The sequence below is a fragment of the Panthera uncia genome, chromosome D1, assembly GCF_023721935.1.
Source record: "Panthera uncia isolate 11264 chromosome D1, Puncia_PCG_1.0, whole genome shotgun sequence".
Classification (NCBI taxonomy): domain Eukaryota; kingdom Metazoa; phylum Chordata; class Mammalia; order Carnivora; family Felidae; genus Panthera; species Panthera uncia.
This window is the reverse complement of record NC_064808.1, coordinates 12,803,055-12,824,933: the sequence shown is the minus strand read 5'-3', so window position 1 is coordinate 12,824,933 and position 21,879 is coordinate 12,803,055. Positions and strand designations below refer to the sequence as shown.

The following is a 21,879-nucleotide window of genomic DNA, read 5'->3' as shown; positions in this document are numbered from 1 at the left end:
TGTGCAAAGAAAAGTAACTCAATACCAAAACTTACACCTCTCAAACATCAAAGGCATCCCATGTCTCGAAGTGGGGAATGCTGACCATATCTGTCCACATCTGTACTTTCTCTTTTCCTTTTTTTAAAATTTGTTTCTTTGTTTGTTTGTTTATGGAGGGAGGGGATGTGCAAGGAGAAAGGGAGAGAGAGAATCCCAAGCAGGCCCCGCAATGCGGGCTCAATCTCATGAGCCATGAGATCATGTCCTGAGCCAAAATCAAGAGTTGGACGCTTAATCAACTGAGCCACCCAGGTGCCCTTTCCACTTTCCCTTTTGCTCCACATCTAGAACAGGGAACTCTAGCACTAACAGCTGTAGTAAGACGCCAGCTCAGAAAGGCAAGCCAATTCAAAAATTCTATCCAAAAACACCTCTCACAAGGTGAGTTTTGCTTCTACGGAGGAGAAAGTAAATGGATGAGACACAAAACTGTTTTCATGTCAGATTTTATGTATGCAGGCATGTATGTGTTGTGTGTGTTTGTAGGCATACGTATATATGTGTTTATCTACATCTGTACACATTACATATATGTCTGTATGAATGCATATATGTATTTGTGTGTATATATATGCGTGTATGCATACATATACATTTAATTTGAAGAATGTATTAGGTATCATTTACAGTATTAAGCTGAATCAATAAATGAAGAAGATAAAATTTGAAAGGCTATTTTTCTGACCACTCATACAAAACTGTTAAAAAAAAAAAAAAAGCTTCTCTTGGGTTAATGTGTTTGGGGAGGAAAGGAGATTATTCTATTCCCACACTTTTGTGTGTTTTAGCTTCAGAATGTACAGTTCATTGAGGTGAAATATGAGAAGAAATAAACACATCCCATTTCAAATCTCCTTTCTAGCTATCATAATTTTATGAGAACAAAAATTGAAGGCCCATTAGAATTAAAGAATTAATCTTATTTCTTTGTATGTGACTCGTCTATGGTTATCATAACCTATGTGGTGTGGTTATTGGGAGTTATATGCCTCTTTCCACCTCTGAGACTGTGAATGCTAACTTTAATTTTAGGAGGAAAGTGAAAGATAAAAAATTCTCACCATATTAAATACATACCTACATACATACATACATACATATAATTTTTTTCTTTGTTATTTTTACTACATAGCCGTCAATTGATTTTTTTTATTGGCCCTCATTCTTTGGCCTCATAAAATTATGATAGCTAGAAAGGAGAGTTTGAAATGGGATGTGTTTACTTGTTCTCATATTCCACCTCAATGAACTATAATTTCTGAAGCTAAAACATAAGAGTTGGCATCTGGTGACAATTCCTTGACCTAATAACTTGTCTCTGACTCTATTTTGTCTTTTTTCAGCAGCCAAGAGACTGGAATAAATGGTTGAAAGGAATAACACCAGGGTGACAGAATTCATTCTTTTGGGCTTTTCTGTCCATAGAGAGATTGAAATCACTCTCTTTTTTTCTCATTTCAGTAGTATATACTCTAACTTTGGTAGGGAACCTTGGGATGATTTCATTAATACGATTGGATTCTCGACTTCACACACCCATGTACTTTTTTCTCAGCAATCTGGCCTTTGTAGACCTCTGTTACTCTTCATCAATAGCCCCCAAGTTCCTGCAGACCCTCCTGACCAAGCACAGGTCTATATCTTTCTATGCATGTGCAACACAGTTGGGCTTTTTCCTGAACTTCTTGATTTCAGAGATGCTCCTTCTTGCAGTGATGGCTTATGACCGCTATGTGGCCATCTGCAATCCTCTTCTCTACATGGTGAGCATGTCCCCAAAAGTGTGTATGCAACTAGTAACAGGCCCCTACTTATACAGCTTTTCTGTTGCTTTGCTCCACACAGCTGTTACTTTCCAACTGATTTATTGTGGCCCAAATATCATCAATCACTTTTATTGTGATGATGTCCCTTTGATGGCCCTTGCCTGCTCAGACACCAGTCTCAAAGAAATCTTGATTTTCATCTTTGCGGGTTTCAACATGACCAGCTCTTTCACCACTGTTCTTATTTCTTACTTATACATCGTGGCTGCCATCTTGAAAATCCAATCTACAGAAGGAAGGTTCAGAGCTTTCTCAACCTGTGCGTCTCATCTGACTGCTGTGACTATATTCTATGGGACTCTGATCTTCATGTATCTGCAGCCAAAATCAAACCATTCCCTTGACACAGACAAAATGGCCTCTGTGTTCTACACAATTGTAATTCCTATGCTGAACCCAATGATCTATAGCTTGAGGAACAAAGAGGTGAAAAATGCCTTGAGGAAATTAATTGACAAATGTTATATCCTGCTTCTAACAAACTTTAAAAAATGACTCGGGGCAGTGTCTGACTTGGGGTACTGCCACATGTAGATAGATATATTGTTTTTATAATATTTTCAGTCTTTTGATGGAGTAAGTTCATTTTTATCATCCTTTATGGGAGTGAAATTATTTTGTACATGAATTCCGTTTTTAATACAGTCTTTACTAAGTTGAAATATTTAAAGGAGTAGAATTTAGACTTCTAATAAATTCCAACTATTTAGGTGTAGGACACTGAGAGCCCTTCCTGTTCCACTGATAGTAAGAATCAACAGTTTCTTTCAAAAGTGTTTCTGCTTTGTATGCTGGTGGAGGACCAAGAAAGGGGCAAGGAAAGGGGTGAAGTAAATTTTTTGTCCATCCCCATGTCATTTTGTGCAAAAGCCTGTCCCCAGCTGTATCTGGTCTGCTAACCATCACTCCTCACTCTGCCTCTGACTACTACTAGTTCACTACTGGCCATTCCTGGTATGACACAATTATCATGCCCTTTGAAAAGATGCCATTTTTTGCTATGTAAATCTGTGGATCAAGAGTACCTTTTAGAAAGCTATACTCCCCTTGGTAACCCTATCAAAGCAAAAATGTAGACCTATCCCGAAATTCCCTAAGCAAAGCTGTACTTTCCAAAGTTTCTCTGAAGTTTTGGGGATATGGGGACTTTACAAAGTGCTGGGGGACAGGCAGGGGTAGCTTAAAACAACATGATAATTATGGTTGTTGTCACATTTCAAGAATATATCTCTATGTTGGGTTAATTATGTATAAAGCAAAATAATCCAAAACCACTTAAACTGTCAACTGTAATGTCATAGATTTGTGGGTTTTTTTTTTCACTCAAAAATTCAAATGTATAATGTCTACTGTCTGCTTCATATTGTGAGCTAAAACAAACACATTCCCTGCCTGCTAGGGCTGAACAGTCTGGTAGAGGAGACAAACGTCAATCAAATAACTACAAAAACAAATGTTTACTTTTGATACTAGTTCGGCTCAGAGGGAGTCAAAGGATCAGAAAAAAAAGGTGATTAAGTCCATTAATGGGCAACCAAGGCAAAATTCCAGCAGCATGAGCAACTAGCCATAAGTGCCTTGAGAGGTCTGTTGAGTGTGGGAGCATTGTATTCATGTTCTCCTTGGAAAATAAGGGCACATGTAGGATAAGAAGGTCCCAGTAGGGAAAACAAGTATTCTAAGCCTGTTAAAAAGAAATAAAGGACAAATGATCAGTCCTGATTGTTTTTGGCGAAGCCCACCAGACTCCAGTACAAAAATCCCTTCCACTTTGCTAGTCTGCCAGTATGTTATGACATGTTTGGGTCTGGCTCAGACATATAGTTCAGGCTTTCATTCTGGCATGCTCAATACCCAGGATTTGGTGGGATGAATTTATCTTCTACAATGTATCGCTCTCGTCCGATACAACCCCCGTAACTACTCTGAATGGGGTGGGGGGGAGTGGAGTGAATGAATGAGTGAGTAAACAAAAGAAACGCAGTATAGACTGCTTTCCTACTTACAAAAGCCCTGTCCCCTCTGAAAATCTCCTTCACAGAGGCGGAATGTGACAACGGTCGTTGCACTAGTAGACCTACCCCATAAGCACAGTACATGGGAGTGATCACATGACTGAGGATAAGCCAATCAGATGTCTTTAAAGGGACTTTGACATAATTCTGTAACTCCAGTGAGAGTCAACTGATCACTTAATCTTAAATTAAGTGAATTCTGGAGCTGGGGTTGCCAGTGTGACTTCCCCATGCACTGAGAAACAGAAAACTGGTCTGTAGAGAAAGAAAAATAAGAAATCCAAACAAGAGAAATCTTTGTTCTTATCTTTCAAGCCCCAAGTACTTGTTTTTTGTGAAACCTGGTTACATTCTCTGCTCTTGAGTTTCATAAAATACCATGGTGATTTTACTTAAAAACAAAACACACTTCCTTGTTATTTATTTTTATTAAGATACTTTGGGTGGTTTCTGTGGCTTTAAACTGAAACAATTTTTTTTATAAGTGTTAATTCCTAACCTTGGGAGTTCCCTTGGTGAAATCTGAAACTGGCCCCATTACACAAGGGCAAAAAGAGACCAAAGAAAGAGGCAGAGCACCTCAGATTGGTAAGTGTCAGTTTTATACAAGGAAACTTACATGTGAGGCTTGTCTTGGGTGGCCATAAGACAAGTAAATGTCCACGGTCACCTGCCAGAATCTTAAAAGTTTATGTGGAGGCTTTAATGGGTTTCAGTCATGTATATATCAAGATGGTCTTCAACAACAACTTGCTCTTTCCAGTCTGTATCCTTGAAAATGATTCATACTGTGGGAGAACATTCCAAGGACAGGAGAAGGAGTGAGGAGCCTCCTGATTGCCCAGGTCCAGCTCAATGATCAACTGGCAGTCGTGTCCTCTCAATGACCTCCGCCATTTATTCTAAATAAATCAGTCTGCTGAATTATAAGACTGTGCCCTTCTGACCTATGTACTGTAGCATGTGTTAGAATGGATCTAATGGCCCAGGCAATATATTTTGTTCATTTAATAATGAAGTTAGGAACAATTAATGGTGAATAAAGTGAACAAACAACAAACAAAATGAAGTTCATAATCAAATGAACAAAATGAAGCCAAGGTAACATATGAGTGCTTACCTTCCATGAGCTGATTCCCCTTTTTATTCTCTGTCATCACTGTTTTCATCTCAAGAGCCTTGCGATTCAAACCAAGGCATGACCAGAAATCAAAATCTGTCAGTCTTCAAGCTATAGAATCTTAGTAAAACAATAGTTACTTCCTGGAATATTATGGGCTTCAAACCTGTTTTACCATTTGTAACTAAGTGGCATTGGATAATATCTCTGACTTCTATCAAACAGGCTTCTCAGAACCTTAAGATGAAAAGTTGCTTTAACATTTTTAAGTTCTGACTTCATGGTGCTTATGAAACTCAGAAACTCAGAGCTGGTTCTGTCCTAAGGCAGATGTCCTAAGGCATTGTTCATTGAACAATGTGGGAAGCATACTGGATACCTGAGTTCTTTCCAGTGCTGTTCGAATATTATATGACTAAAATTAAAGAATGGTATAACTACAGATTTACTGAATTTTGTCTTATTTGAACAACTTAAAAAAAAAAGAAATCGGTGATAACAAGATTAACTTAAGTTATCCCAAGTTATCTTAGTACAGATTTCATAGTTAAGTTTAGACTTGAGATTTACGTGAAAACATCAATACTGTCATATTAAGGTACATGTTTTTAAAATTATTTTTATATTTGCCTCATACAACCCAACACCATTATTAAAACGGCCATAATGTGTTCTAAGTGACTGTAAATGGTACAGATTCTGGAGAGAAAGCAATACATTAGAATTATGACTTTCAAACTCTTAAACTTTTGGAGGGAGGATGCGACAGCCGAGAAATTAATCTTGGGAATTATGACTCTCAATTGTCAAGAGCAAGAACTCAACGCAGGGAGATATCTTTGTTGTTGGTTTCATTCTGGTTGTTATAATATTAAATAGCTAAAATCTTGTACAGTGAACTGGAGAGTGGGAGAGAACTCGTAACAACGAAAAGAGTCTTTTTTTTTTTTTTTTTTTTTTTTTGCCACAAGCAGTAAGAGCTCAATCTGAGACTGGCAATGTAAGGAGAATTTAAAGGTGAGTGAATCATTGCAAAGAAGCTGCCCCATCCTCTGGGTAACATACCAGATTCAGGTGAGGTTGCTACAAAAACACACAGCTACTGAGGCTAAGTTCAGTGAGTTTGAAGCACTCCCAAAGCAGAAACGATGATAGCTTACCTTCCCAGGGTAGAGCCTGGGAGACTAAAAAAAGCCTCATAGAAAAACCAGAGTTCCAACACGGCAGCAACAAAACATAGAGTTTTTTCAGTCTGCCTTAACAAAGTACCACAACCTAAGTGGCTTAAAACAATAAAAATTTATTTCTTACCGTTCTGGAGTCTAAAGTCTGAAATCAAGGTATCGGCAGGGCCTTGCTCCCAGGAAGTTCTGAGGGAGGATCTGTTCTTGCCTCTTGCTTCTTCTAGTAGCCCCAGTGTTTCTTGACTTGTGGCTGCATCACTCCAATCTCTGCCTCTCTTCATATGGCCATCTTCTGTCTATGCCTGTGTCCGTATTTCCTTCTTATAAGGATACCAGTCATACCGGATTAAGGGTCCACCCTACTCCAAGGTGACCGTATCTTAACTAATTATATATGCAGTGACCCTATCTGCAAATGTTATTCTGAGGTACCTAGGATTAGGACAGCAACATATATTTTGGGGGAACACAATTCAATCCACAGTAAGTAACAGTATGTGTTGGCTAAAATGACTGATGGAAGACCACTCAGTCTATACCTACAAACACAGGGCAGATGAAACAGCTGAGAATTCCTGGGCCCAAGAAAGAAACTTGTATGAAAATGCCAGGGGAGAAAAGTGGCCGAGAAGCTGGAACAAAATGGATTTATAACCAACTAAAGTGACCATTGGAGGCTGTGACAAGTCCAAGGACTCATCAAGCAGCGAGGGAAAGAGGATACAACCTAATATCTAAGACAGCGGGGTTAAGTTTTTGCTTTTTTCTGGTTAGGATAGAGGACCAGATGCACTTCACCCAATACCAGAATATGCAAGAATCTTAGGAGACTCAATTATCTTCAAAGGAAAAATTTCCCTAGGAAGTAGTAATAGGCAGAGATGAGACACTAAAGATCATGTTTCTGGAAAGTATTATTGGAACACTTGGAGAGAGGCTTAGGATACTAAGTCGTATAACTAGTGACCCCTCAAAATAACAAGAGGATTTTAGTCTTTTCTCTGGCAATTGTGTGAATCAGGGGTTTGAGTAAGGCAATTATTCCCTGAATATAGGGCTTCTATGTCTGGCGGTGGGGCAACCATTTCAGTGGCAACGTTTTTGAGTGCGAAGGGGGAGGAAAAAATTCAGGTCTGGTGGCTTTGACCTTGAAAAGATGACCCTTAGGTTTTGCACATAAATTTCTACTGACGGCTCATTGGTAAAATTGATAACACGGTTGCATACCTGGCTAATAAGGAAAGATGGAAACTGTGGTCAAGAGTTTTCTAGATGCCAAGAGTTTTATTCCTACAACACAGAATAAAACAGTAGGGATATGTCCGTCATAAAGATCACAGATAATATGGTCTTAGAATATTGTCAACATCTGTGAAAGTTGTTCCTTAAGCAGCCCTCATTTTTGTACTTGACAAAAATTCCTTTTAGAAGCAAAACTGGGTGGTCTAAAATATAAAGCCAAAAACAAAGAAACAAAAACCCTTCAATGACATGGTTTCTGGTGCCAACCAATGGAACTCTTTCCTCCTGTTCAGAATCTAATGTTACCAAAGAGAACTCCACGACCCCTGTCATCTGCCTTTCCTCCAATCCATTCTGAAGGACAGTGGCCCATGGTTGATTAGTAAGTTAGCCCAAGTAATAATACTCTCTTCTGTGCTTGAATTAGTCCATGTTGGTGGTATTACCACAGCTATATGTTATTTCTCATTCTGTGAGTCTACCTGTGCACGTTCAATTGTGCACACCTTTTAATTGGATTAGCATTTACACAAGAATAATCTCACTCACCAGGAATCATTTATATTTCTCATTTTCCTCTACGCTGGTAAATCAGCAAAGTTGTCAAAGGTAGACAGAATCTATTCTACCTGCAGCCAGAATGGAATATAGACTAAGTAGGTTATAGGTGCATCAATCAAGATAAATTGAAAAGTGAGTTTTTGAGGATGTTTAACCAGGTCCACTGGGGTACCATTTTAAATGCTATTGATCAAGTTTGAATGCACGCTTCATGCAATAGCATTTGGTTAAACAGTGCTTTGGCATGACTGATCCATCTAGGCACTGAAACCTTGACTTAAGCTGCTAAATACAGAGCCAAAGAATGTAATATTAGTGGCAAGAAACTAGGATCCAGCAATAATTCCAAATCATAGCAACCAAAGATTTAATAGGACAAAGTCTGGAGGCCAAAAGTCAGATTGTATATGTCAGAATATTCACACTGTCTCTTTTTTCCATTATGATTAGGACACAAAACTCCTTTGTTGTAAGTATTCACCCTTTTCACATCAGGATATTTATATCAGATCCCAAACTAAGGAGTAGAGTTAGAGTAATTGAAACAGCTTATGGAAGCAGGAACATTGTTAGCTATCAAACAACCCATACCTGAGGACAGACCTTATGATTGTACTGAGACATGGGTTGAAGATCGTGAACGCAATTCCATTTGCAAAAGTCCATGTATGGGGTGCCTGGGTGGCTCAGTCGGTTAAGCGGCCGACTTCGGCTCAGGTCATGATCTCGCGGTCCATGAGTTCGAGCCCCACGTTGGGCTCTGCGCTGACCGCTCAGAGCCTGGAGCCTGTTTCAGATTCTGTGTCTCCCTCTCTCTGACCCTCCCCTGTTCATGCTCTGTCTCTCTCTGAAGTCCATGTATCCATAAACATTATAGAACACTTTTTTTTTTTTTTTGGTAAATCAGGGACCACTAACATCCTGAAGGTCATGAAAAAGACATGAATTCTTACTCTTTTTCTTATGAAATTATAAATTTCATATGAAACGTAGGTAGAGAAGCATGTGTATGGAGAAAAAACCCTAGGAAACCATGTTTGACTCTAATAAGGGCACATACAAATTAACTTATAATTAATTAACTTATCAACTTATTTACGAGTTCCTCCAATGACTACACTTATCCCAATTTTATATACACTGTGAATGAATTACACCAATATGTCAGTTTGTCAGATGGTTGTAAACACAAAATAAAGCAGGTTTAGCAGTTAGAGTCCATTCATGGAGTAAAACATCACCGTGTTAGATTGGACCTTTTCTTGTATATAAGAGTCACCTTTAGAAAATCCTTGTTGCATTGGGACTTTTATGCCTGGACATTTATAACAGGTAGCAACATACCACAACAAATATTTTTTGGCAGTTTCACTGCCCCACATTTGCCTTGGCAATTGCTTTGTTGACTGTCTCTCTCACATCCTTGTTCCTCAGACTGTAGATCATGGGATTCAGCATGGGGATCACTGTGGTATAGAACACGGCCACCATTTTCCCCTGCTCCACGGACTCTTCAGTGGGACGCCTGAGGTACATGAATATGAGAGTCCCATAAAACAGGGTCACAGCTGTCAAGTGGGACCCACATGTGGAGAACGCCTTCTTCCTGCCCTCAGCAGAGTGCATCCGTAGCACGGTGACTACAATGAGGGCGTAGGACGTGAAGACCACAGAGAGAGAATATGTGAAGTTAATTCCAGCAATAACAATCATCGTGTATTCTTTGATGTGGACCCCCCCACAGGCAATCTTGATGAGAGGAGGGTCTGCACAATAGAAGTGGTTGATTTCAAAGTTTCCACAGAAGTACAATCCATGTGTCCAGAGGGTGCATATTAGGCTAACAGAGAATCCATAGACATAAGGCACAGAGATAAGTTGAACACAGACAATCCTGGACATTCTACTGCCATAAAGCAAAGGCTTGCAGATGGCCATGTAGCGATCAAAGGCCATCACTGCCAAGATATAGACCTCCACGTGGACAAGGGCGATGAAAAAGTAGCACTGCACCAAACACCCCACATAGGAAATAGTTTTTGTCTCTGATAATAAATTTTCCAGCATTTTGGGGGTGACATTGGAAGACAACCACACATTGACAAAAGACAAATGGCTCAAGAAAAAGTACATAGGGCTCTGAAGCTGAGGACTGATGCTGATCAGAATGATCATACCAACGTTCCCTAAAAGAGTGATCGTGTAAACTACTAGGAATATGGCAAAAAAGAGAACTTGAAATTCCTGACGACTGGTCAAGCCCAGAAGAACAAATTCTGTCACATCTGTGAAATTTGGCATTGCCTTAACACAGAGCCAGTCTGTAGTGCCTATGGAGAGGAAAAAAAAAATGAATGGATCTGTTTTTTTATTGAAACTTTTGAGTCATACATATCTTTATTCTAATTCAAATCATTTAAAAATCAATGCAAATATCGTGCCATGTGCAAGATAAGAATATGAAGTCATCATCAGTTCCTGTAGTAGGTCTTATAGGTAATGGCCATCAATATTTGTTAGTTCTTTATCAGTAAAATAGACAACTACCTACATTGGTATCATATATTATTAAAAATGGACATTTATATTTTGCTCAAGCAGTATAATAATGTTAAAATCACAAGGCACACATATGATTCAAGTCAGATGGAAGGTTGTCAGGGAATGGCTAAAGCCTATTCAACTTACGAACTTACACATTGGCGTTACAATCTAGTTACTGACATATTTGCCCTACCTTATGCCAGCATATGATTTATGCCTGCAACATATGAAATTCCTGGTTATATTTTATTTTGTTTGGCTAAACACTGTGCTTGTCTGAGTGCAGCACCCCCTATTAAAATTCTGTCAACAGATAAATATCATGAAGTGAAGTTTAGGTGACATGTTATTTCAGATTCCACTGGTTTTCAGAACGAAGCAATTCTACACCTTCTTATTCATTTTTCACAGTTAATGTTATCACAAGGGAAAGTTTCCCCAAATATTTTTCCCGTTTACTACACTAGCCCAGCTTACTTCTCTCAACAAGTAAAAACTTGCCATAAGTTCTCAAGGATGTATCCGTAGGCTTAGCACCATCTTGGGAGTTTAAGCTCCCCATAGTAATAATGGTTTGAAGGGCATATTACTAGTTTACCAATGGACCTTTGCTTATAATTGCTTATACTAATTTATTCGCAAACATCAAAGCCAATTATATGGCTGATATATTTGTCATATCTAGAAGAATTCTAAATTCTGGAAATCTGAGGGTGAACGAGACGTACAAGATTCTGGCTTGCCTCGTACTTTATTCTCATTGAAAAGAAGTAAGCAATACACAAAGATACCAGCAAGAGACTCCAGGGAGTGGACATGCTGTGACAAAAGTGCCACATGCTAGGGAGATAAGAAATAAGAGGAGGCAGGGCACAGACATACAGAGTGAGCAGAGATTTCTCTGAGGAGGTGACTTCTGAGTTGGTGAAGAACAGTGTGGAAATATGAAATGAAGGGCATGAAGTGCAAAAGCTCAGAAGGAGAAGTATTTGCTTGGCATGTTGAAACAGGGTGTTGCTAGAGACATCCTTTTATATATTGAAAAAATGTACAAGCTCTGTGATCACATTATGGCCCCTGCTATTAGTAACAGGATAAATTTAACTGTGTTACTCTCTAAGAACTATTTCTTGCTCTTAAAATGTTTAATACTGGAATTAAAGATGCTATGGATTGGGCACATAACATAATAAGCATCGAAGGGTTTCTAATTATTAATTTTATGCTTTATTTAATTTAATTTCCTTTGACAGAGAGAGGGTCCATGAGAGGGAGGGATGGGCAGAAGGAGAGAGAGAGAGAGAGAGAGAGAGAGAGAGAGAGAATTTTAAGCAGACTCCACACTCAGTGCAGACCCCAATGTGGTGCTCGATCTCATGACACTGAGATCATGACCTGAGCAAAAATCAAGAGGCAGACACTTAACCAACTGAGCCACCCAAGCACCTTGATAAGCACCAAAGTTTTAATTCTAAGTCTCCCCTTACTATGTATTCCATTATTGTAACCCATCTTTTGCACCTTTTGAGTGTGAAAATACTGAGTCAGATGACAGCTGCAGACTGGTTGGGGACTAGAGGTAAGGGCAGGGATTTCCCTATGTAAAAACTCCTGACCCTACTTGATGAACCTATGATTCTCTAATTAACAGAGTCAACTTGTGTTAATGATCCTACTATCTTTCTTGAAGTATAAAACACAGGGGTGCATAGATGGCTCAGTCAGTTAAGTGTCCATCTCTTGATTTGGGCTCAGTTCATGACCTCACAGTTGGTGGGTTCAAGCCCCACATCGGGCTGGACTCTGTGCTGACAGCATGGAGCCTGCTTGGGATTCTCTCTGTCCCTCTCTCTCTCTCTACTTCTCCCCTGCTTTCTCTCTCTCTGTCTCAAAAATAAATACAAAGTAAACATTAAAAGTAAATAAAGTATAAAACATGTAAAAAAGCATCAAGGTATCTAAGATGTATAAATTAATACTACTTCTCCAATTTTTAGTCCCTGCCTGTGTGTGCATTTCTTCTCCTCTGTACAAAATCATCAGCTCTGTGGTTGTAATTGCCCAGCTTGGATGTTACATATAACTAATACTCAGGAATGTTCACACTTACCATTTTTTTTTTACAGTGCCGTGATCTCCAAGTCAGCTTTATAGAATACATTTACAGTATTCTAATATTATAAAAACTCTTCAAGACAGATTCTTCTAGAGACAACAGTCTCAGCTTTATAACATCACTAAGAATAGCAGACTGTTACCGAGTGCTTACCGAACCTTTTGCATGCAAAGGTCCTATGAGACAGGTTCTATCAGCAACATCACTTTGCAATGAGGAAACCAAAGCACCGAGACTGAGTACATCTCCCTGGTCAGACAACCACTAAACTGACCAGATTAGGATGCAAACCAATGAATTTAACTACAGTGTTGTCCCCTCAATGACCTTATATTGCTGCCTCTTTGATGACCTATTCTATTATCTTATTTCTTTACATTTAAAAGTTAGCTTGATTATCCTTCAAGACATAACCAAGTTATCCTTTTAACGGCCCATCCTCGATAAACTAGAAGAACTTTGTATGACCCTGGAGCGGGCTGAACCACAAAGATAGCAGACCATGGACTGCTTCTTTCTCCTTCTCAAAGGTTGAGCGATCCCACAGATCTGGGATGAGATGATCAAATGACTTCTGGGAAAAAGCCAGTTGATTGCACAAGTGCATCATCTGTCAGAACAATTGAGAAGATAAAATCTGTAGTTTACCAAAAAAAAAAAAATGTATTAACCTTTTAGGAATTTCCCATGAAGAAAGACAATAGAGGTATAGTTACAAGTCGAATCATTCCCACTGACATGATATTCTCACCTCCATTCAAATATTTTTTAAAACAACAGTGCGAAGGAGGCACCTGCGTGGCAACTAAGCATCCGACTCTTGATTTCAGCTCAGGACATGATCTCATGGTTCCTGAGATCAATCTCTGTGTTCAGCTCTCTGCTATTGTAGAGACTGCTTGGGAGTCTCTCTCTTTCTCTGTCTGCCTTCCCCCCCACCAAAATATCAATCAATCAATCAATCAATGCACAAGCAAGCAAGTGAACAAACTTTAAAAATTAAAAATAAATACAACAACAATGGGAAAATTAATGGTACTTGTAGAGAAGAGTGAATGGGTAAAAAATGAGAATAAGATGTTATAAATCCCCATTGTAATGAGCTCCCTATGATGTTTTGAATGGATAGAGATGAGAATATTTCCCCATAATATAATTTCATAAAATAAAGTACAGTGATAACAAATAAGTCTACAAAGAAAGTCTCAGTGGTATGTTCAAGACAGAGACAAAAACGAGAAGATTTGACTGCATTAATCTCTGTTGCAAAAATACACAATGTGCAGACCTACCTTCAGCAGAGAACATCAAAGGACAGTTTCCCAGTGTTTATAATAGAATTTTGAACACTGAGAGCATTGAGAACATTTCCCCAAGGAGCTGCCCAGGTAATCATAAAAGGAATAATGATTAAAAGTCTGGAAGTATCTCAGGAGGGAGAAGTTAAGGACCGTTAATGAGAAGGGTAGTCTTTGTAGTAAAATTAAGAAATCAAAATTCTTGATAACATGATGTAACTTTTCCACCATCACATGGGTTCTGCCTTCTTTCATTCAAACTTGGCAGTTATGCATCTCAGGAAAATATTCTTCTTCTTTTTTCTTTAATCTTTTAATGATTTATTCTTGAGACAGGGAGAGAGACAGAGCATGAGAGGGAGAAGGCGGAGAGGGGGAGACACAGAATCTTTAGCAGGCTCCAGGCTCTGAGCTGTCAGCACAGAGCCCAACGTGGGGCTCAAACCCATGAACCGTGAGATCATGACCTAAGCTAAAGTTGGACACTTACCTAACTGAGCCACCCACACACCCCTCGGGAAAATATTCTTGGTTTGCATCATGACAAAGAGAGATAAATACACTTTATGTTAGAGCTGCTTAAATATAGTGAGGCTGACAGATACAGAAATAAATGTAATACTAAGATTTATTTTTAAAGTATTTTACAAAGATATCTTGAATTCTCAGCAAATGGCAAAATTGCTTTAAGTTCTGTTAACGAAACTAGAATCATAGATATTATGACCCCAACAAGACCTTTGAGGTTAATGACTATCACCTAAAATTAACCGGCGAATCATAAAAAATGATTTATCCAAGGTGACTAACAAACTGCTTTGAAATTTGCAAACTCAAGCAGGAGCATCATTTGACCTTTGACCTCGATGTCCTCACTCTTTGCATAACACTAAACTAACTCTCCAAAAAAGTAAACAGGGAAATCTTTTCATTTTTGAAAAAAACCACAAAAAAACATAAAACAGGTAACAAAGATCCAGACGCACCTGCTCACAGACTACAAAGTATCAAAGTACTTTAAAACCACACTTTGAAATTTATTAGTAATCAACAACTAATTTGGCACATCAAGAGCTCTCTAAATGTGGAAAATAAATGGTTGCACTGACAAAGTTCCTTTTAACTAACCCCAAAAGTAACATTGTGCTAAATCTTACAGTCTTTAGGGTGTTTTAAGTTTTGCAACCATAGACACAGTGATACAGTATTATAATTTAATCCAAATTAGTAATTTGTATAAGTGGGAGTATTTTTTTTTCCTAATGTTTATTTATTTTTGAGAAGAGAGAGAGAGCATGAGTGGGGGAGGGAATGTTTATTTTCATACACATCAATCTCATTTTATATTTATATCTTTGAAGGTAAATTTATAATTACTTACATGTATAATTTAAGTGTGTATTAAATTGTTATAGTTATGTATTTTCTACATCAAAACAGCAGTTTGTTTGTTTGTTTATTCATTTACCAAGAGACTTTAAGAAAATCCAAGGTTTGGGTTTTTTGGGGGGGTTTGTTTGTTATCTGTTTGTTTTTAATGTTTATCTATTTTGAGAGAGCGGGAGAGAAAGAGAGCATGAGCCAAGGAGGGACAGAGAGGGAGAGAGATAATCTCAACCAGGCTCAGAACCCAACTCGAGGCTCTATCCCATGAACCATGAAATCATGACCTGAGCCAAAATCAAGGGTCAGACGCTCAACTGACTAAGCCACCCAGGTGCCCCAACAAAGTCCAAGTGTTAACGTCATTGTCTCATGCTTGTGTTTTGTGAAATGAAATATGAGAAATACCAAATTATGTTAACAGTGTCATGGTGGGACATGTTACCATTAGCAACAAATAGACTACCTAAATACTTTATGTATTTCAGATACAAAAATTATTTCAAACTACTTAGCTACCTTATCTTAGTCACAGATGTACCAAGTATTCCCCAAGAATATCAATTTAATTTTTTAAGTGAACTCTAGAGAGCCGTGCTTTCAAAAATACACATCCATTCACCGATTCTACCCAGTCTTTAGTCAGATTGAAGACACTGTCAGGGGCATGTGAGAAGTACAGTCTGGTCACTGACCACCTTGGCATTGAAATACGGCAGTTATTGGAACCTGTAAAAGAGAGACACTTACCATGTTGTATCTCTCTTAAACACCAAAAAAAAAAAAAAAAAAAAAAAAAAAAATCTAAAAGGGATTAAATACAATAGGATAGCTATTTTCAATGGGGTAGTCTCGGGAAAGACCCACCCTTCATCTTGAAAAAAGCATTTGTTCTCACACGGTCTCACCACTGTAAGCCAGACCACCGTTTTGATGTCATCATACTAGAAAACTAAGTGAAATATACTATTTTTTTGGCCCCAATTTACTCTCTAAGTAGGCAAACTGATAAGTATATCCCAAACTCATCCATTGCATTTTTTTAAGTAAGAAAAACAAAATCTTTTCATTGTAGCTAAGTATTTAAACAATTGCAATTAGTGTACCAGTGGACTTTGGCTCAAATAACCTTTTCAATGAATTAATCTATTGAATTTGAATTAATCCTCACTACTTACATCAACAGGGATAGATCTATCTCCTTTTTTTTCTGAATTCAAGACTTCCTCTTTAATTTTTAATTTTTTTTTTACTTTTTAAAAGTTTATTTATTTAAGAGAGTGCATGTGCACCTGTGAGTGAGTGGGGGAGGGGAAGAGAGAGTGAGAGTGAGAGAGATAGAGAGAGAGAGAGAATCCCAAGCAAGCCCCACACTCAGCACAGTGCCCCACATGTGTCTGGGTCCCCATGACCCTGGGATCAAGACCTGAGCCAAAATCAAGAGTTGGACGCTTAACCAACTGAGCCACAAGGCACTTCCTCTTTTTTTTTTTTTTAATTTTTAATGAACAAAATCGTTAGCTTTTGTGAAAAGTCTTTAAGCGATGCGCTGAACAGCAACCTGTTGACGAATGCTTATGAAAACACAGGAGATACCATTAACTGAATTTTATTTTATTTTGTTAAGCATGTTCTGCTGGCCACTTTGCTCATGGCTTCTTTCACATCCTTGTTCCTCAAACTGTAGATCATGGGATTCAGCATGGGGATCACTGTGGTATAAAACACAGCCACCATTTTCCCCTGCTCCACGGACTCTTCTGTGGGACGCCGGAGATACATGAATATGAGAGTCCCATAAAATATGACGACAGCGGTCAAGTGGGACCCACAGGTGGAAAAGGCCTTCCGCCTCCCTTCGGCTGAGTGCATCCGTAGAATGGCAATGAGAATGAACAGATAAGAAATGGTGACGACAGTCAGAGAATATGTGAAGTTAATGCCTGCAAGTATGATCATTGTATATTCTTTTACGAAGGTCCCAGCACACGCCATTTTGATGAGAGGTGGGTCTGCACAGTAGAAGTGGTTGATCTCAATTCTCCCACAAAAGTACAAGCCATATGTCCAGAGGGTTGCTGCCAGACTAGTCAGAAAACCATATATGTAAGGGAAAGAAATCAGTCGAAGACAGACAGCTCTAGACATTTTGCTGCCATAGAGCAGAGGGTTCCCAATTGCCATATACCTATCAAAGGCCATCACAGCAAGAATAAAAATTTCTACATGGACAAGGGCAATGAAAAAGAAACATTGCACCAAACAACCAGCATAGGAAATAGTTTTTGTCTCTGATAACAGATTTTCCAGCATTTTAGGGGTGACATTGGAGGAAAACCACACATCAACAAATGACAAATGACTGAGAAAAAAGTACATGGGGCTGTTAAGCTGTGGACTGATCTTAATTAACATAATCATGCCAATGTTGCCCACCACGGTGACAATATAGACCGCAAGAAAAATGACGAAGAAGAGAACTTGCCATTCCTGATGACTGGTTAATCCCAAAAGAATAAACTCTGTCACATCGGTGAAATTGAGCATTTTCTGAATTCTAATCAATATTGTTATAAATCTCAGCGATAACTAGAAGGAAATAAATTTAAAAATCAGGTATGGTTTGTTTAGTAATTTGTTATCTTCCTTTATGCAATATCTATGACCACACTTTGCCATTCTTTACAGCAAATTTTTCTTCTGGGCACTTGGTATGTAACAGGATTTGAAAGTTACTGAGGTGAATAAATAAACAGGACCTGACAGTTATACCAAAATATTGTGATTGAAACGTACTAGTACTAAATATTGTGCTTAGCCAAATTTCTAAGACTACTTCTTAAACATCTCTTATTTCCAATACTGCTGTATTTTGTAGTTTCGTAGTTTAACATATTTATGAAGGGCTATAGTTCTCCTTTTAACCCAACTCCAAAATAGTTTTTTACCTTATCACTTTTTCACCATAAGCATAAAACATGTTCTCCATGATTAGGTATGGAAGCCACTTAATCAAATAATTCGCCAGCCCTAAGTGTCAGATAAAAAAATTATTTTTAAGCTAACCTCATACTTGCACTTATTTATGTTCTTGAGGGGCAAACTAACGCACATGCATACATTTATACATATTCCCTGGGTGTGGACTCTTTTCCATATCTAATATGTAATTACAATCTACTAAATATTATTGACTATAATGTTCTGGAGATAAAAAATATGTAAAACAAAGATGTTAACATCACAATTTACAATGGTATTTATGCAAATAAGCTTTCTAAAACTATGATATATTTTTACAGAGTTAAAGTAGAGTCAGAAATTGGGGATTGTTTCACTCTACTTTGGAAATCCAGTGGAGCTCTGGAAAAGCATCTTGGATATTTTGAAACTTATTTTCAATTTATTCATTTTCAATTTTTTTTTTTTTTGAGAGAGAGAGCAAAAGATCAAGCAAGGGAAGGGCAGAGGGAAACAGAGAGGGAATCTTAAGCAGGTTCCTCAATGAGCGCAGAACCCAAGAAGGGGCTGGTTCTCATGAGAGTGAGATCATGACCTTAGCTGAAATCAAGAGTTGGTTGCTTAACTGATGGAGCCACCCACGGTCTCCTCAATTTATTTATTTTCAAATTTTTATTTTACAAATGTATAGGTTGTTTCATATAAACCTTTTCCCAGAACAATATCACCCAAATTATTTTCCTGAGAAAACACTACCATGATGTTAATAGGTATTATGGAGAAAAATCTACAAGTGCTCATTTAACAAATAATAATGAGAAATCTTTATATCCTATCCAATCTCTTAGCGATACACAATCTACCTACTAAAGGTAGACTGTGAGAAGTCCTGTGGGAAAGAATTCTGTTATACTTACCATAGCCAGCATTTACTTAGCTTGAAAATGATAAAGATAAAGAGAGAGAGATTCCACCAGCATCAATGAACATTCATGTTCTGTAGGACACAAAGTACACTTCTATTTAATAAGAATCCTGAGATAGCTTTTCTTTTTTTTTTTTTTTTAATTTTTTTTTTTCAACATTTTTTATTTATTTTTTTGGGACAGAGACAGATAGAGCATGAACGGGGGAGGGGCAGAGAGAGGGAGACACAGAATCGGAAACAGGCTCCAGGCTCTGAGCCATCAGCCCAGAGCCCGACGCGGGGCTCGAACTCACGGACCGCGAGATCGTGACCTGGCTGAAGTCCGACGCTTAACCGACTGCGCCACCCAGGCGCCCACTGAGATAGCTTTTCAACAGGACACTGAATTTGTTGGAGATGGTATTGTATCGTGCCCTCTGAAGGCTAAATGTCATTTTTAGGGCAAATGATGTTTCCAAGACCTTTGTTTTAATTCCAGCAATACACTTTGTTCCACTACAGTTTGACGGACCCTATCCATTGTTATCACCAGAAGAGATAAGAGCAGGCAAGAAGATACATTTCTGGCCATGATGGAATAAACAGACTCTTATTCACAAAGGTAACTTCCACCCACCCCTCCTGGAAAGAAAAATTTTGTTGGGAGAAAAGAGAAAGCTACCAGCCAAAGTCGATGAGATTGGGACTATATAACTCCAGAGTCTCAGGCGAACTAATGAAAACTTGAGGTGTTTACTAATGGCTGAAAGATTTTAAGGAATAGTAACAGTTAAAGTTGTCTAAAATTGGATGAACTGTTTTGAAATACATCTGTCACAGATTTAATAATTTTATCTCAAATTCTTTGTTTTATTATATATAGAGTGTCACCCTTTCTATATAACTTCTGTGTCTTCTCCCCATCTACCCCCAGCCCCAAGGCTTCATGCTCCCTTTATGGGGCTCATTCTCCCCTAGAATAGGTTTCCCGTGGCCAATTTGACATGATCATTTAGATTTAAGCATGCATAGATACACAGAGATAAGCTACAGCTTTGAGAATGAACGTGATTGCATTGAATTAGACTTGAGCATCAAACTACTATGCATAATGCAGTTTCCTTTAACTTACATTAAAGAATAACCAGCTACACTTGCTGTGTTATTGGTCAGCTCACTAGTCACAGCATGTGTGCTAATACGTTGGTCAAAATTATTTATCTACCAATTTATCATTCTTGTCACAAAAGTTAAATTACCATGTTAAAGGAATATATTTGCGATGTAATAAGTAAAAGATGACATCAAATCAGGGTAGAAAGTAGCAATATGGAAATATATTTTGTTTGGGGTTTTTTATCACAATTTTTTTTCCAATTTGCACAGTAACGGTGCGTAGCACTTAATGCGACTTCCATAAAGCTAAACGACACAAATAAAATGATAAATCATCTGCATTACGACTAGCAATTAAGTGAATATGATGAATGGTGTTGCTTTTCTCTGGACAGGGCGATATAAATGTGTTGCAAACTGTTACTATCTATTACCTACGATGGCTGAGTTCTTCCTGCCATTACTTTTCCTCTTTTGAATTTCCATGCAATTGTTCCCACATAAACATAAACTTCATTTTAAACTAATCTTGAACATTGAAATCCACTAACATTATAAACTGTTTTTTTTTTTTTTTAGCCTTGTCTTCCAGCCTTAAAAAAAAAAGTTGTTTTCCTTTTGGGGAGAAAAGGTTATTATCAGGCAGGAAGAAAACATAACAAAATATTTCCCCCCATTTATTGGATGCACTGCGTTGCTATGTTCTCAGGTTTGGAGATACTCTTTGAAGGTCTGGGAGGGGGAGAAAATGTGTGTTGGGAGATACTCTTTGAAGGTCTGGGTGGGGGAGAAAATGTGTGTTGAGTATTTATCTCAAATGTGCTGCAGCATTATTGTGAGCTCCTGTCATCACGTGCAGTCCACGGGAACAGAAGCAAAAGAGTCCCTCAACAAGAAGAAATTGGCTTTTGAAAGTTTTACAGGCTCACATCCTAGAGAAATTATTGAAAATATATTTTAGACACCAGTGTAGATGACAGGGAAAGTACAAAGATGAAGAGAGCTTCTGGAACTGAAAAGAGTTAACAAACACTTCAACAGATGTACTGTTGTCCGAATCAACAGAATATGCCTGTGGCTACCTTTACACCCTTATGCGTTTTCCAAAGGTTAGTAATGGAGGAATTCTTCCTCGGAAAGTCAGAGCCGAGGGCCTGGTGTTAAGGATGAAACGGCACAACAAAATGCTATAAAAGATGGTGGTGACCGTACTTCTCAAAAGCTGAGTACGTGAAAACCTGACAGGTGGTTAGCCAGGTAATAGATAGCAGTGGTGAAGTCATGGGAAAGTAGAGTAACAGTTAGGCTCGATTTTAAAAAGAATGAGGTCTGAAAAAAAGTAGGGGGGCTTAGGGACCTCATTAGCACTTCGAGGATTGTCCTCACCATCTAAAGGCAAAAACGCATGCACAGACTTCCCATATTGTGTCACTCTGTATTTCAAATTAAATTACCAATAAATATGCATTTTTTCCCCAAACACCAGGTATGAGGAAACACTAAGTATTCCAGTTAAAGAATTCTGTTTCTGGTGTCAAACTTTGGTTGAATTCTGGTGCCATGA

General features: G+C 38.3%; 2 protein-coding genes across 2 annotated transcripts; one reads left to right on the top strand and one right to left on the bottom strand.

The window, feature by feature from the left end:
• The first annotated feature begins 1,405 nt into the window (after positions 1-1,405).
• On the top strand, positions 1,406-2,363 carry LOC125915944 (olfactory receptor 1038-like). The gene is given in 2 exon segments (XM_049622030.1): positions 1,406-1,486; positions 1,488-2,363. Coding segments are annotated over 2 exon segments (957 nt in total).
• Positions 2,364-9,358: 6,995 nt separating this feature from the next.
• LOC125915938 (olfactory receptor 5M9-like) lies at positions 9,359-17,878 on the bottom strand. The gene is made up of 2 exons (XM_049622016.1): positions 17,279-17,878; positions 9,359-10,294 (listed from the first exon to the last, which is right to left on the bottom strand). Exons 1-2 carry the CDS (start codon positions 17,876-17,878, stop codon positions 9,359-9,361), a joined length of 1,536 nt encoding a protein of 511 aa, XP_049477973.1.
• Between the last annotated feature and the right edge of the window lie 4,001 nt (positions 17,879-21,879).

Excerpts from the sequence above, each read along its gene's own strand:
- LOC125915938 (XM_049622016.1), bottom strand. The coding sequence starts at position 17,878 with ATGCTCAATTTCACCGATGTGACAGAGTTTATTCTTTTGGGATTAACC. Across the intron at positions 10,295-17,278 it reads AATATACAATGATCATACTT|GCAATGCCAAATTTCACAGA; the intron begins GCAGGCATTAAC and ends CTCTGTGTTAAG.